The sequence below is a fragment of the Schistocerca piceifrons genome, chromosome 2 (genome assembly GCF_021461385.2).
Source record: "Schistocerca piceifrons isolate TAMUIC-IGC-003096 chromosome 2, iqSchPice1.1, whole genome shotgun sequence".
Taxonomy (NCBI): domain Eukaryota; kingdom Metazoa; phylum Arthropoda; class Insecta; order Orthoptera; family Acrididae; genus Schistocerca; species Schistocerca piceifrons.
In genome coordinates this window covers 548046082-548062169 of record NC_060139.1, presented here as the reverse complement: position 1 = coordinate 548062169, position 16088 = coordinate 548046082, and the positions used below count along the sequence as shown (strand labels likewise).

Sequence of the window (16088 nt, the reverse complement as noted above, 5' to 3'; positions counted from 1 at the left end):
CCAAACCTCTCTCTAACCACCCAAATGCACCTGCCCTACTCTCTCTCCACCTCATTCCTGCATGCTCAACCAAACAGCACTTTACCATCCCCCACCCATACCCTGCTCTTCGTCCACCTACTCGTCTCAGCCTTCTCCTTACGCCCTCCACCCAGATTGCTTCTCCCATCATGCGCAGTTGCTTGCAATCTGGCCTCAGCACCATGTGTGTATGAGATGCATTTGCGTGAGTGTGTGTGTGTGTGTGTGTGTGTGTGTGTGTGTGTGTGTGTGTGTGTGTGTGTATTTTGTCTATTTCAAAAGAAGTTCTTCTGACAGAAACCTTGTGTGTTTAGTAGTCTTTTTGTTGTAATTGTCTGTGACTCAACATCTCCCACTACATGGTGAGTAATAATCTATCCTTTTCATAAACTGTCATCATTCCATCCTTTTCTACTGTTAGAGGTTATCAATTAATATTCACTTATGGACCAGAACTGTAGGCCTGTGGGCTACACTGGTAACATGTTTTTAAGTTTGCATTGTTTCTCTTCACACTTGGCTCTCTTATCCACAGATCTAAAATATGCAATGTTATAACCTACTTCTTAATGGTCATTGTGCTTCAATTTGTGCTGTTTTAGGTTTTAAAATTATCTATAACAACTTACCTTCGCACATGATAATAAAAGTCTAGCATTGGCGTGGCAGGATGCAAGGCCAAGTACAAGATCAGAATGACCTCTCAAAAGTTGGCAATCCATGTTCAATCGCCTGTACAGTTTTATATCTATACTATTAGTGGCTACAGCCAAGTGGGAATTTCCTTCCCCTACAAAGACTACATCCAGTATTTCGTCACTAAACCCTGCCAACTACAACAAAAAGACACATTATTAGATCTCACTTGTCTCATCATACAAAACTGTGCGATATCGTGCGGCAAGAGCAGGTTTCGCTCTATGAAGATTAATACTACCCACAATAGACATATGCAGGACAATACAGTCAAAAAATTTCATCTCTGTGTAAAACATAGACAAGTAAACAAACTGTGCTACTGATATGTTACATAAGCATAGCTACAAAAAAAGTCAAGTCATACTGGTGACTATAAACAGACGTTCTTCCCACTTATCACTTACAAATGGAACAGGGAAACAGAGAAATAATAGTGCTACAAGAAGTATCCTTAACAACACACAATATAAGGTAGCTTGCAAAGTACAGATGCATTAGTTTAGCAGTGCATAGAGTTTGATATCTAATCACTGATTGATGTAGTATATCTTGGGCACTGAATATGAGTTCAATGCCTGTTAATATTTTGCATCTGTGGAAAATGTAAGCTTCACGGTGGTTTGGATTCTACAACAAACTGTAGTTTCATATCTGACTGCATGGGTGATTGGTTTGTAAGTCAGAAAAAAGCAAGGGGAAATCCATTCCCAAAATTCCCAGTGAAGTACTGATGTGATCAAATCAATATTCAGATTGGTGAAAGCTTTACTTTTGTTTGAAGTCACTGAATTTTAACAACAAAAGAATTAATGTTAAGGCAGGGAACAAAACCTAGCAATGAGCTAGATCACAAGTAGCTACAAATTATGATACACGGAACTAACCATAGTTAACTCTGAAATTAATACCATGCAGATATTGTTTACAAAATGAAAAGGAAGCATAGAGGGATAGACAGCATGAGCACTACAGAGGGATGAAGAACAACAAACATTGTACACACAATCAGTGTAGTACCAACATAAAAATATGGAACTGATTCTCAATCTTGTGAGACATAATGAAAAAAGAAATCACACAAAAAGGCTATAAAGCATGTAAAGAGACAGACTCATACTGTTAATGATATGACATTTTGTTACAAATATTTGTTAATTTCTTAAATTTTTCTCTTCACTTATTTATTTGTAGTAGTACAAGAAGACTTTGTTTCTAAAGAACAGTTTCCTCTTTGCTGGAAACCAGGAAACAGCAGTTCCTCAGTATTCAAAGATAAGGGTCATGAGGCATTCAAAATCAATTTATACTGAATACCATGTATGCAAGCAATACAAGCTAAATAATAACAAAAAGTTATTTTCACAGGACTATCATTGAGGAGCTGTCACAGTTTGCATATGGCTGTTTGTACAGCTTTAGTAATTTTGAAAAAGTAAATTTTCAATGTTTTTAAGAAAAAGACACACGAAAGGTACTGATTTGCAGCTTACAATAGAAGGTACAATAAACTAAGCAACAAGGTGACAGGATGCTAAAGTCTCACAAACTGAATTACTGAGGGAAGTACTTGCGTTTATACATTCCTTCAGATTTGACATTAAATAGCATATATGTGTGAAGCCTACAAAAAAGAAATTTATGAGTCTATCAGTTACTCTACATACTGGAGCATATTTTTGAACATATTTAGTTTGATGATGATGATGATGTTTGGTTTGTGGGGCGCTCAACTGGGTGGTTATCAGCAGCCGTACAAATTCCCAACCTTTGCTCAGTCCAATCTCGCCACTTTCAGGAATGATGATGAAATTATGAGGACAACACAAACACCCAGTCATCTCGAGGCGGTGAAAATCCCTGACCCTGATGGCAATCGAACCCGGCACCCCATTAAAGCAAAATTTTACATTGAGTAGATTTTAATGCAGAGCGAGCACAATATCTTTGCCTGAATGCAATAATTTATGTCTAAGGAATTATGTTAAGCGCAGATGTGTGGTTATTTGCAAATCGTATCTTAACTCAAAAAGTTTTCATGGGTACACTTTTACATGTGTTTTGACAGTATATGATTTCTTCTATACATCATAATTTAGAAGTGTTGCAGTAACAGTGGTATCTATGCAAGACAAAGCACAATGTATTTTGTGGTTTCATGTAACATGGTATCTATTACAGTTCAGCAAGAGCTCCAAAGAGCTTATGATCAAGATTCACCATATGCAAAGAGCATCACAAAGAACCATATGAAAAGTAATAATGACAAGACAAGAAGCGATACACATGGACTTAGTGATGACACTATTGATACCATGTGTTCAGCATTTTAACACAGTCTGCGGAAATTGATATATCCAAAGAAACAGGCATACATCAGAGCAGTGTGATAAAAATTTTACATAAACAGCTGCATTTCATTGCATACTTAGTGGAACTCACGCAACCTCGGGTGCTGCATTTTAACACAGTCTGTAGAAATTGATGCAGCAGGTTTCCAAAATAACAGGCATACCACAGAGAACTGTGATAAATATTTTACACGAATAGCTGCATTTTCTTGCATACTTAGTGCAACCCCTGCAAGCTCTGCAGCCATACGACAGGCTCACAAGTGATGAGTTGGCTGGGAACATGCTGGAATAAATTGATGCGGGCAATGATTACCTAAATAAAGTTCGATTTTCTGATGAACAGTTTTTCATAGCTCCAAGAATGTAGGAAAACAGGCATAATGTTTGGATCTGTGGGTCAGAGAACCCACATGTCGTGGTAAAGATGATTAGAGACAACCTGAAAAAATATTTGAGTTGTGGCTTGCTGTACAATAAATGTGCAGAAATTTCATTTCTACCATGATACATGAGTAACTGTCACCTTTCCAATGGACTGCTGCAATTTTTTAAGAGTCTTTCTTCAATAGCTGGTGAAATGAGAAACAGTATGGCTTTGCAACAACGTAAGTGCAGAAATTACACATTTATTTTTATACCGAGAATGTGATTTTTCGTAAGCTTCTGATCTGAACTGCCCTCAGTTCCTCACTTAATAAACCACTGTTTCAAGATTCTGTCACAACTGCAACCGTATTAGAATGTTGGTGAGGTAATAGTGTGCAATCTCTGTTTTGTTTGCCAAAAGAAGCAAATTTTAATATGGCAACAAGAGAAATGTAAATGTTATTCGAATTTCACCACTGATGAATGAGGGGCTTTCATGTGACAGTAAGTTTTGGTTGCTACAGGGGCTGGACCAAAGACCACATAAAAAACCTTATACGATTGTATCGTGAAATATTTTGTTTATGAAAACTGACACATGAGCATTACACAAACAAGAATGTGAAAAATTATGGCATACAAAGAGATAGCTGAAATATTTCTAGACTGTATTCCAGCTGCAAACCATACTGTTATAAAAACTAAAATACAAAATGCGAAATGAAGTTCCACAAAAAAAATCTTTGTTTATGAGACCATACTGTCGATAGGTGTATTATAAGAATTTACGACACATCAGGTTGCACACATGCACAATTAAAAGATGTTTATGTAAAGCTTTCAGTGGCAGCCTTCATTAGTGAAACAGGGACACACATGCAAGTAAGCACACTTCATGCATACATGACCGCCAAATTTAGTATCTCGGGCCGGAATGCAACTATCATGTGGGACACAAGCAGCAATCTGGTGGAGGCTGAACAGGGGATGGGATAGCAGTGTACTACAGGCGGGGGGTGGGGGGTGGTGGAGAGACAAATGCTGTCTGGTGCAGTGTGTAGGGACTACACTGCCAACAGGTGCAACATCAGGAAGTGTTGGGCAGGGAGATAGGGAAGAAAGGAGAAAAAATGGGGGGGGGGGGGGGGGGGAGGGGAAGACAGGCTGATGTGTTGGCAGAGGGCTGCAAATAAACAGGGTGGGAGATGAGAATGGGGATGAGATGATAGAACAGAGGGGGTGGAAACCATTGGTTGGAGGGTGTGGGGACAGTATATTACTGTTGGTTGAGGCCAGGATAGTTCCACGAGCAGAGAATGTGTTGTATGGATAACTCTTATCTGCACAGTTCAGAAAAGCTAGTGGTGGAGGGAAGGATCCAGATGGCTCGGGTAGTGAAGCAGCCATTGAAATCTAGTGTGTTATGTCCATCTGCACATTGATCCACAGGGTGGTCTATCTTGCTCTACGCCACAGTTTTGTGGTGGCTGTTCATCCTGGTGGACCCCTGGTTGTAAATGTACCAATATAAAAAGCTGTGCAATGTTTGCAGAAGACCTGGTAAATGACATAGCTGCTTTCACAGGCGGCCTGGCCCCTGATGGAGTAGCATAAACCTATGACAGGACTGGAAGTGCTGGGTGGATGGATTTGGCAGGTTTTGCACCTGGGTCTTCCACAGAGGTATGACCATTGTGGCAAGGCGTTGGAATTGGAGTAGCGTATGGATGGACTACAATGTTGTGGAGGTTGGGTGGGTGATGGAACACCACTTTAGAAAGGGATGGGAAGTATCTCGGATAGGATGTCCCTCATTTCAGAACATGATGATTGGTAGTCAAAGCCCTGGCAAAGGATGTGGTTCAGTTGTGTCAGTCCGGGGGTGGTACTAGGTTATGACGGTGACACTACTTTGTGGCTGATTCTTGGGGGTGGTGGGAGGATTGGGGGTGTGAGGGGAAATGGCACCTTCACAGACAGGCACTATCCCCCAGACTTAGTCCACAAACAGATGTTCTGTGCCATTTCCGCTCACACCCCCAAGAACCAGCCACAAAGGAGTGTCACCTTCATCACACATTACCACCCCAGACTGGCACAACTGAATCACATCTTTCCCAGGGCTTCGATTACCTATCATCATGCTCTGGAATGAGGGGCATCCTACTCGAGATACTTCCCACCCATTCTAAAGTTGTGTTCTGTCGCCCACCCAACCTCCACAACATCCTAGTCCATCCTTATGCCACTCCCAATTACAACCCCTCACCACAATGATCATACCCCTGTGGAAGGCCCAGGTGCAAAACCTGGCAAATCCACCCACCCAGCACATCCTGTTCCAGTCTTGTCACAGGTTTATCCTGCCTCATCAGGGGCTGGGCCACCTGTGAAATCAGCCAAGTCATTTATCAACTCTGCTGCAACCATTGCACAGCTTTTTATATTGATATGATTACCAAAAAGCTGTCTACCAGGATGCACGGTCACCACCAAACTATGGCCAAGAACGAAGCAGACCACCCTGTCATAACATACTTCATTTCAATGGCTGCTTCACTACCCGAGCCATCTGGATCCTACCCTCCACCACTAGTTTTTCTGAACTGTGCTGACAAGAATTATCCTTACAATACATTCTCTGCTCGTGGAACTATCCTGGCCTCAACCTGCAGCCCTCTGCCAACACATTCACACATTTTCCCCCCTCTCCTCTCCTGTTTTCCCCACCTCCCTGTTAGCACCTCCACCAGACAGCATTTATCTCTCCCCCACCCCCCACTCCCCACCCATTCACTGCTATCCCATCCCCTTTGCAGCCTGCACCAGATAGCTGCTCATATCCCATGCGATAGTTGCATTCTGGACTGAGATGCTGAATTTGGCAGTCATGTGTGCATGAGGTGTGCTTGCTTATGTGTGTGAATGGCATGTGTCTCTCTTTTACTGATGAAAACTGTGGCCAAAAGCTTTAAGTAAGTGTTTTTTAATTGTGTCTGTTTGCAACTTGACATGTCTTCATTATGGAAAGGAGCAATCTGTCTTTTCCTACATTGTTGATATTCCTACCTGGAGTTTCCATTGTTTGATTATAATAACTAAAGGTATTTTAAATCCATCTTTGCAACTATGGTACAAGAAACAACAGTCCCAAACATAAAAATATCTAAAGAAACATGCAAGCTGACACCGTTTCCTGATGTGATTGAAAACTGGACGTAAGAAATAATAAGGAACTCCAACATCTTTTGTAACAATCTCTTTTTAGATGTAGAAAGCAAGCCAGATTGTAAACATGTTTCATTATAGACCACTGATGATATTTTATTTCAATAAAACAAAACATATTTGGTAAAAAAAAAATACCAATTTGCTTGTAGTTGCAAGGATGGATTTAAAATATCTTCAATAATTTCAGAAATAAGCCCAGAAAGATGTTGGCCTCTTGAAAGAAATACAAAAGGGGAGGATGAATTGTATAAATAACACTATGGTGAATGCAAATAAAATAATCCTTGTACTATTTTCATTACTGTAGGCTATTACCTGCTGTGTTATGTCCATAATTTGACAGGTATGTGCAATTTTTCTTTTGAGAATTATATGAGTACATAGCATGCAAACTGCCGGTGACTGCCACAATTTTCTTCCTAGCACTGTCCGTACTTTCTCTCGAATACATGAACCACTTTCTAAGTGTGAAAACATATTACAATAAACAAAACGCCTGTAAAACACCACACTGTAAATGTATTTGCAGTGAGACAGAGTTCCAACTTCTGATATCTGTTACTTGTGGCCTCTGGCCTGTGAAGATGCATTGGAGTTCTAAGGCTACAAATAAATCTTGAAATTCTGCCAATGTATGCCATACATGAACAGATCCAGCCTGCGGGCAGATTGGACAGACTTCATCCGAGAGATGCAGCCTGGACATTAGTGGGAAACAATGGACCTTACACTGACGAGCCTGATCCATCAGTACCGGCCCGCTGTTCTGACCTGCAGTTCAGGCCCACCACGGAAATCCGCTCACATATGATCAGCTATTCACTGCATTGATCAGTCCGTGCAACGGATAACTTATGCAAATGCTTTGAGATCCAAACAAACCACTCCTCATGTCTCCCTGCCACTGTTGTCAGCAGCTGCTCAGCTGGCAGCAAGCAGCAGTGGTGGCACTGACTGAGGGGAGCAATGGGGAGGTGATAAGCAGTAGGAATGATGGAGTAGGGAGGGGCCGCACAACACTCACCAGCTTATCACCTGCACTCAGCCAGCAACAATGCATGTCATCTGCATAAACGAACTATTCCATCTGTTGAACCAAGAAAAGAGATTTTCCATAGTTTTTTTCGAATTTTCCTGACGCATTTGTGATTCCCTCATTTCCAGAACTTACTGCAAACCCTGTGTGTGTGTGTGTGTGTGTGTGTGTGTGTGTGTGTGTGTGTGTGTCTATATATATATATATATATATATATATATATATATATATATATATATATATATATATATATATAAAATAAATAAATAAACTTTATCTGGTACGCTACCATTTGCAATAAACCACACAGAACATTGGTACAAAGCACCCTCAGTCCTGGTACAAAGTGCCAGCTACCACCATGGAACAATGGTATCAGCACACTTTGCCACGCAACACTGGCACAAAGCACCCTCTGCCCTGCAACAATGGTATGTATCTAGCATAGTTCCTTAGAAATAAATTTTTGTAATCAGTAACAGATGTTATGCTCACCCTCCACATCATTGCATCACAAGACAATATTTTTCATTGTTATCAAGTGTTGTTCGTATAAAATGCCACAAAGCTCATCGGTTCACACTAAAACACAGGTCTAAATGTTTTAAATGAAGTGCTGAGAATGAAATTCAGTAAACTGAGCTGTGACTAATTTTTACCAGGCAGAAACTCTAGTGACTGTGAGAGACTGTGTCAAGCAAATACCAATAACGAAATTTGGCACTGCATTGTGCTTACCTGTTTCTCACACATGAAGGTATTCAAACTATGCAAAATAATATTATGATCATATGATATGACAGCCAGAGTGCTTGTAGTATGGCAAAACATTAATTTAATGATGGAGAGGCCACCATCTTCAGATGCAGCAGATACTATAGGGTTTTCTTGACAGTAAACTTCACAGCCCCGCTCCACATCCCAAACACGTACTTTTCCTGAAATTTTAAAAAGAAAAAAGATTGCATCCTTGTTTCCTAACTATTGCATTTCATCAAACTGAAAATCAATATAGTAGACATATTCTTACCTTTTTCGCCTGCTGTTGCAATATGAATACCTTTCTCAATCGCCAGATTAGGTAGTGAAAATTTCTGAGGTAAGAGAACCAAACTTTCAAGGGATTCATAGACAGGTACTGTACGAACAGAACATTTCTTATCCACGTCCCAAAGAATAAGAATTTTATCACGGCCACAGCTGTAAAGAAGATACTTTAATTGTTAAAGTTACTACTACTACTACTACTACTACTACTACTACTATTATTAATAATAATTATATCAATATTTTATCAGTATTAATATTATGAGAAGGAAAGTTGCTACTCATCATATAGCGAAGATGCTGAGTCGCAGATAGGCACAACAAAAAGCCCCTCACAATTAAAGCTTTTGGCCATTACGGCCTTTGTCAACAATACATACACACACACACACACACACACACACAAATTGCATTTGCGTGAGTGTGTGTACGTGTGTGTGCCCGTATGTTTGTCCATGGTTGATGAAGGCCTTAATGGCCAAAAGCTTTTATTGTGAGAGGTTTTTTGTTGTGCCTGTCTGCGACTCAGCATCTCCGCTATATGGTGAGTAGCAACTTTCCTTCTCATAATATTGTTACATTCCATCCTGGATTTTCCATTGTTGGATTTTATCATTATTAGGTAAAGTATATTTCTAGTGTAGTTTAGATAGCACAACTGAAGAGCATTACGGTAAATTTGTTTTTAAATTATATTTTGAGATATATCTTCTCTCATTCTTGAGTCTATTGCAACGTAATTCCAGTTAACAAAAGTGTATGTGTACAATATTTCAGTCCAGTTGAGAGGAAAGCTTTACTTTCTACTAGAATGTCTATGTAAAAAAAATATATTCAAGAGGGTACAGCTGAGAGCAAGCATACAAATGTAAATGAGCTTTACTTTTGGGCATTACACTGTTGACATTACTTTTGGACAACTGAAGTGGAAGATTTTTTTTTGTTTTCCATCACTCCAATAACAGTTTCAAGACTCTCAACAAACAGCCAGAGACATGCTATTTTCAGTGGTTAAAAATTAGTATATTATCATTCATAATATTTCTCCAGTTCCAGTAGCTATGTAAAAAAACTGAACTCTTCAATATCACAAATTTTGGTTACTCAGTGTTACAACACTTCTGCACAGATTTGTTACCTACTAATTCATTTGTTGTTGTTAAATGTCTCATTTGTTGTTGTTAGATGTCAGCATCTCTGAAATATACATTCTGAATTCAATTGTCCAAGCTAAAACAAACATTCTCACTATTAGTAATGAACAACAATGTTCTTCTACATTACTGAATATAAAATATCTGAAATTCAGAAAACTACAAAAGAGATGTTAGAATTTAATTGTTTTCCCTAAAGAAATATTCTGGCATTTGCTAAAATTGGTTTAAGTTGTGGTAACCCAATGGGCTACTACCTAGATCCCCTGCACCAGCCATCGTCTCCGACATCAGATGTTGTCACACAACTGCCACATATGGTGCAACAGTCACTCCGTGTACACTAATGTGAAGTATGCCCACCTAGAGGAGACACCGCGGGCAACAGACCACACATGACAGCTGTGCAGGCACCTCCCAGCACCACTTGTGACATGCCACTTATATATGCGATCACCCTCAGCATTTGTCCTTAGTCAACTCTCACTCATCATGCTATTTACTAAGCTCACTAGAACTGCACTGTAGCGGTTCATCATACGGCTACACCATGCACTGTATCTGTCGAGAATTACTGTCCTGTGAGATTGTTAAATATACACGTTCTGGAGGTGCCGTCTCATGTTTTTTATCTTGTTAGTTACAACATAACTAGAGATGACGATAGGATTGTTCATGTTTGTTAGATACCCATGGACCCTGCACAATAGGCTGCCTTACCAGGTGTGTGGATATAAGTCATGCTCCAGCAACTTGGGCAACAGCAGTTAGATGGACAGAAACACCAGGAAGCCTTGTTATCCCCATTGCTGTCGACTACAAATTTGCCACCACTCCCGCCTTACAAGACAGGAGAATAGTAGGAAGCATACGAGAAGTGTCTGTGGTAGCACTTTGCCACATTCCAGGTAAATGATGAAGCAAGTGATTTTATTAATCACTTTCCTGTTGTGTATCTCACGCAGTACATACCAGCTAAGGTGCGAACTGGCCCCTCTCACAGAACTGGCACATCTGTTCTTTGACAAATTAACTACCAACTATTAACTACCCACTTTTACTGACACTGCCACGTCATTGATCCGAGGTAGAATTTTATCATTGTCGTAAACGGCCAAATCAGTTATACACACTTGGACGGCTGAGCTGCAGGGAGTCAGTAGGATATGTCATTTTGTAATTCCAGTAAATAATGAATCATATGCAGAGGTGATGATTAGGGGTGTGATCATTCGGGCAGTTCTGGATAAGGAGGTATGTCAGAAAGCTCTACAATTGAGGACCCTCCTTGAAAAGAAATTTAGAATGGGCCCAATCCTTAGAAGTTTCCCAGGATGCAGGCCATCAATTGGAGTTCCAGGACAAGGTGGTGGCTCTTGCAACACACTCTGGAGAGGGATCCAATTTTGCTGACACAGAAAATATAGCAACAGTGAAGTCTCACCACTGCCCCCCCTCCCTCCCTGACCGGTGCTTGTTTCCATCATGCCCAGACTATATTTCAACATACCAGGCACTACTGCCCTGACATGTGGGCACAGTGTGAGGCGTGCCGGAAGGAAGTACATCTCATGTCTGTCTCCCACACTCTGGACAAGAAACAATCACCTCGACAAGACCCAATGGACAGTAATGTGATTTCATCAGGGTCACACACTGCAGTGGTGTCACAAAAGAAACTGTTCACCATGCTCACTTTGTGCAATAAACAATTTCAGCTACAGCCTGACATCCCTGTTAAACTCTTAAACATATATCCAGCTGAGAGCACCTCTCCTTCAAAAAAACATATCTTCAGCTGGGAGCACATTTCCTTCAATTCATAGCCCACTGCTTCGTGGCATATAACAAACAACACAATCACAGCAACATACAAAAATGTCATAAGACACTTTCTATTTGTCATTGATACTTTTTCTGCTTTAGAATTTGTAATACGTGACTTGGCCTATGTAGTCTCTGAACAAATACCATCCCAGGAACTGGAAATCCTCAGCAAGCGTACCTTGACATTTTCTCCAGTGGTCTAGGAAATGGGAAGAACTATAAGGTGCACATTGCACTAATGAAATCACTGCAGAATGCTGTCAAGAATGAGCTAGATAGATTTGTAGCCTTATATGTCATTGAACTCCTGACTGTAACTGAGGGGGCAACATCTTTGGTTCTTGTGAAAAACCCATCAACGAAACTGCACCTGCGTAGAAACTTAAAGGTTATGATTAATTCCCCTACAGAGATCGATATATATCCCATTCCGAAACAAAATGAGCTTTTTTCCGCACTCATGGGAAGCCAAATGCTTAGTTTTCAGAGTGTCCTAAGGCCCATTGATCTTTCAAAGATTCCTCAAGCAGCTCCTGCAGGATGTCCAAGGCTGAATACATTATCTACACGACGTTGTGGTGATAGGTGCCCCAAAGAAAGAACACTTGGGAAAGTTGTGGCAGCTGTTACAGGTTCGCAGGCCTATAATGCAATCTTGAAAAACCTCTGGGTTTCAACTGTTGCTTGAATACAGAGGATACATCATCACTCATTAAGGTATTAAGCCCACACAGAAGCTGGTCGAAATGGTCACTGTGTTTCATCACTCCACAGATTGAAACATATTCCAGCAAAAATAATGTACTATTGGAAATTTATCACAGATGTGGTGTCAACAGCGCACTTGCTCAACAATCTGTGGAAGAAGAGTGTGCCTTTTGTATGGTCGGAGGCAACTGAAAAAACATTCAAGATCCTGAAGATGCCCCTCCTGTTGGTACCATATCTCACCACATTTCAACCAGGCATACAGCTAGTGGTGGCAGCAAACACCTCTGAACGGGGCCTGGGATCGAAGACACTCAATGCTGTACAGAAGAGGTACTCATAAATCGAAAAAGAGACCCCCATGTCCATCTTTGCACTGAAGAAATTTAATGTATTCTTATTGGAACAAAGTTTCACCTCTTTATAAGGACTATGAGCCGTTGATGTCTCTCGTCAGTCCTGCAGCAATGCTACCTGAGAGGACTGGCCACTGATTCCAGTGCTGTGAACTCTTTATCAGCAGGCACAATTATGAAATTCCCTTCTGTAATACCACCCAATTTGACCATGCAAATGTTATCTCCTGATGGGGCCAGAACCAGAGTGGGACCAAGACAAGATGATCTGCTTCCAGTTGTATGTAGAGGCTCAACAACCAGTAGATGATTTTTCCATCACGGGGACCCATGTGGCTGGGGCCAAGGCCAAGGACACCGTAAGACAACACATACAGTGGTACATAAACAGTGCTGGCTGAACTGTATTCCCGATTGCGCTTCCAACCTGTTGCAGGATTACTTCTGCTTCCAACATTGGCTGATCTAGTGGATGGAGTTATGCTACTGAACACGGATCAACAGTCTCCCCATGTTCTCCTACAGGAAACTCTGCGCCCAACAATCTTATAGCACTTGCACCAATGTCACTGAAGTGAACTAAACTACTTGCCCCAAATGGACAACGAATGTGGAGGCTAAGGTTGCAGCGCTATGCGGAATTTTCATTATTGAAGGACTTCCTATCATACTGGTGTCAGACAATGAACCACAGATTCACTTCCAGGTTTCCAGACAGGTTTTTCTGCAGAAATGGTATTCAGCTCCTGCTGTTGCCTTCTTTCCACCCTCAATCAAATGGGGAGATCAAAATTCTCATGCAGATATTTAAAACACAGATGAAGAAATATGTGTCCAACACTCACAGAGATGAGGCACTAACAATTTTTTGCAAATCCTAAAGGTTGACGTTGATAAGTCAGATGAGTCCAGTGGAATTATTTCACACCCGTCATCACTGCATGCTCTTCCAACTCATGTTGCCAATGTCTCTGGGGCTGCCTGCAGTATTGTCTCCATGCTTCCGACAGAGCATCAGAGTGAGTGTGAGTGTGTGTGTGTGTGTGTGTGTGTGTGTGTGTGTTTTTTTTTTGGGGGGGGGGGGGGGGGGGGCTTCAAATGCCAGGACAAATGCATTGCAGCAGTATGCCGGTAGCAGTGGAGACACCACATATTCCCTCTGATCTTGGGTATCAGACAGTGACATGCCATCAAAACCAACTCCTGTGGCAGGCATGCAGCCACCACCGCCTCTGGGCCAACGAACAAACACACATTGCAGTGACACCACCTTTCATTTCTCTTTCGCCGGACCCTCCATTATCTCCCCTCGTGCTCCCCAGCTGTTCGTGTTACCTCTGGTTCTCAGCACCGTTCACTAATCATTCCATTCTCTCAAATCCGTCTGTAATGGACCAGTTGTCTGAAAAATATTGAATTGCAGTACTGGTCCCAGGGGCACTGCTCCTACCACTGCAGCTCCAGTCCATGCCAGGACCTGATGGGGGGCTTCCACTAACAGTGTCACACTCACCAAAACTCCAACTGCACCACCATCCAGACGTACACTCCTGCTATGCTGACAGGGAGCTGGTAAAACTGGAGAGGCCTTTTGACAGTTTTGAAGACATCGGTACACTGCCCGGCCACTTGGCTGGGTGGGAGTCAATTTACCGAGAAGCAGCTTGCCGATTCCCCATGAAACAAGGGATACGGCAACCCACAGAGCTGCAACCTAGACATTGGGCACCAGCCATCATCTCTGACATTCACTGCATGACTGACACATACAACGTGACAGTCATTCCTTGTCCATTATTGCAAAGGGTGTTCAGCACGGGGAGACAATGTGGCCAAGTGACCATGCACAATGGCTGAGCAGGCACCTCCCAGCACCACCTGCAATATGCCATCTATGTATGTGATCGCTGCTGGATGATCATCCTCAGTCTTCTCTCGTTCATTGTGCTACAATATGTTATATCCTTCAGATAATACAAATTGGTGTGAAACTTAATTTATGATTATTATACACAAAATATGAATGACAACAAATAAATATTCTCAAAAATCTAAGTTAGAACAACTTTGTACATTATAGGCATTTCTTCTCTCCCTTTTTTGAAGCATTCCTTGTTATTTTAATTATTGACTGTATTAGTACAATCATATCAAGGATAAAGCAGGCAGATGCACTAATATTTACGCATAGAATTTGTTATGGTGCAAAGTCAAGTGTCTTGACACTTGTCACAAACGAGAGAGCAGAGAGGGTTATGAAGAAGATATCAGCCAATTGCACGCTGACCAACCCCTCTCCAGGACGACATGACAGCAGCGACCTCTTAACTTAGAGGACATAAGCACCGCGCCGACTGATTGTAGCCCATTTCTACAGCAGCATCAAGATTACGCATTTCAAGACCAGCGACTTAGGAATTGTACATACTGAAGAGATTTCTTATTTGCATGTCGCCCTTTGCTTGTGACACTTCTGTGTTAGTGTAAAACTTAAGTATTGTCATTGTTCATTTCATAATAAAACTCATTAATGCGATTTTTTTGAATGTTGTCTAGCGATCCGAGAAGGCTGGTTTCCTGGACCCCACATATTGGACAAGTAGGCAGGATTGAACAGAATTCATCTGGCAACTGCTAACTATTATGGTAATTATCTGCTTTCTTTTAAATCTTCAGAATTTACACCAAAAACTTCATAGTAGATTTCTCTCAGCTATGTTGTAACTCCGAAATACAGATGTAAATGTTACCTTAACAAAATTTCCATACTGGGATATTACACATTGTCTGTATCTGTTGTTGTGGTTTTCAGTCTGAGGACTGGTTTGACACAGCTCTCTACAACAATGGAGCACAAGTCTTTACATCTCTGCATAATTACTGCAATCTATATGCACTTGAACATGTTTAATGAAGGCAAGCCTTGGCCTCACTCTACATTTGTACCACTCACAGTTCCCTCAATTACCAAATTAACTATTCTTTGATGCCTTAGGATGTCTCTCGTCAACTTTTTCCTTCTTTTAGTCAAGTTGTACCATACAGCTCTTTTTATCCCCAGTTTGATACAGTACCTCCTCTTTAGTTATATAATCTACCTGTCTATTTTCAGCAATCTTCTGTGGTATTACATTCCAAAAGCTTTTATTCTCTTCTTGTCTGCACTGTGAAGTATCCACGTAACACGTTCACACAAGGCTACACCTAGACAAATTAATTCAGAAATTACTTCTGAACACTTAAATTTTTATTTCATGTTAGCAAATTTATCTTTCTCAAAAACATTTACCTT

General features: G+C 41.0%; 1 protein-coding gene across 1 annotated transcript in view; it reads right to left on the bottom strand.

Moving 5' to 3' along the window:
- LOC124776667 (transducin beta-like protein 3) overlaps window positions 1–16088 on the bottom strand; it is a 177072-nt gene that overhangs the window by 80591 nt on the left and 80393 nt on the right. The window contains exons 6-8 of the mRNA XM_047251768.1: window positions 8735–8904; window positions 8443–8642; window positions 651–854 (exon numbers count right to left, since the gene is read on the bottom strand). Of these exons, the coding sequence (XP_047107724.1) occupies window positions 651–854; window positions 8443–8642; window positions 8735–8904 (574 nt within the window). The remainder of the gene's footprint in view (window positions 1–650; window positions 855–8442; window positions 8643–8734; window positions 8905–16088) is intronic.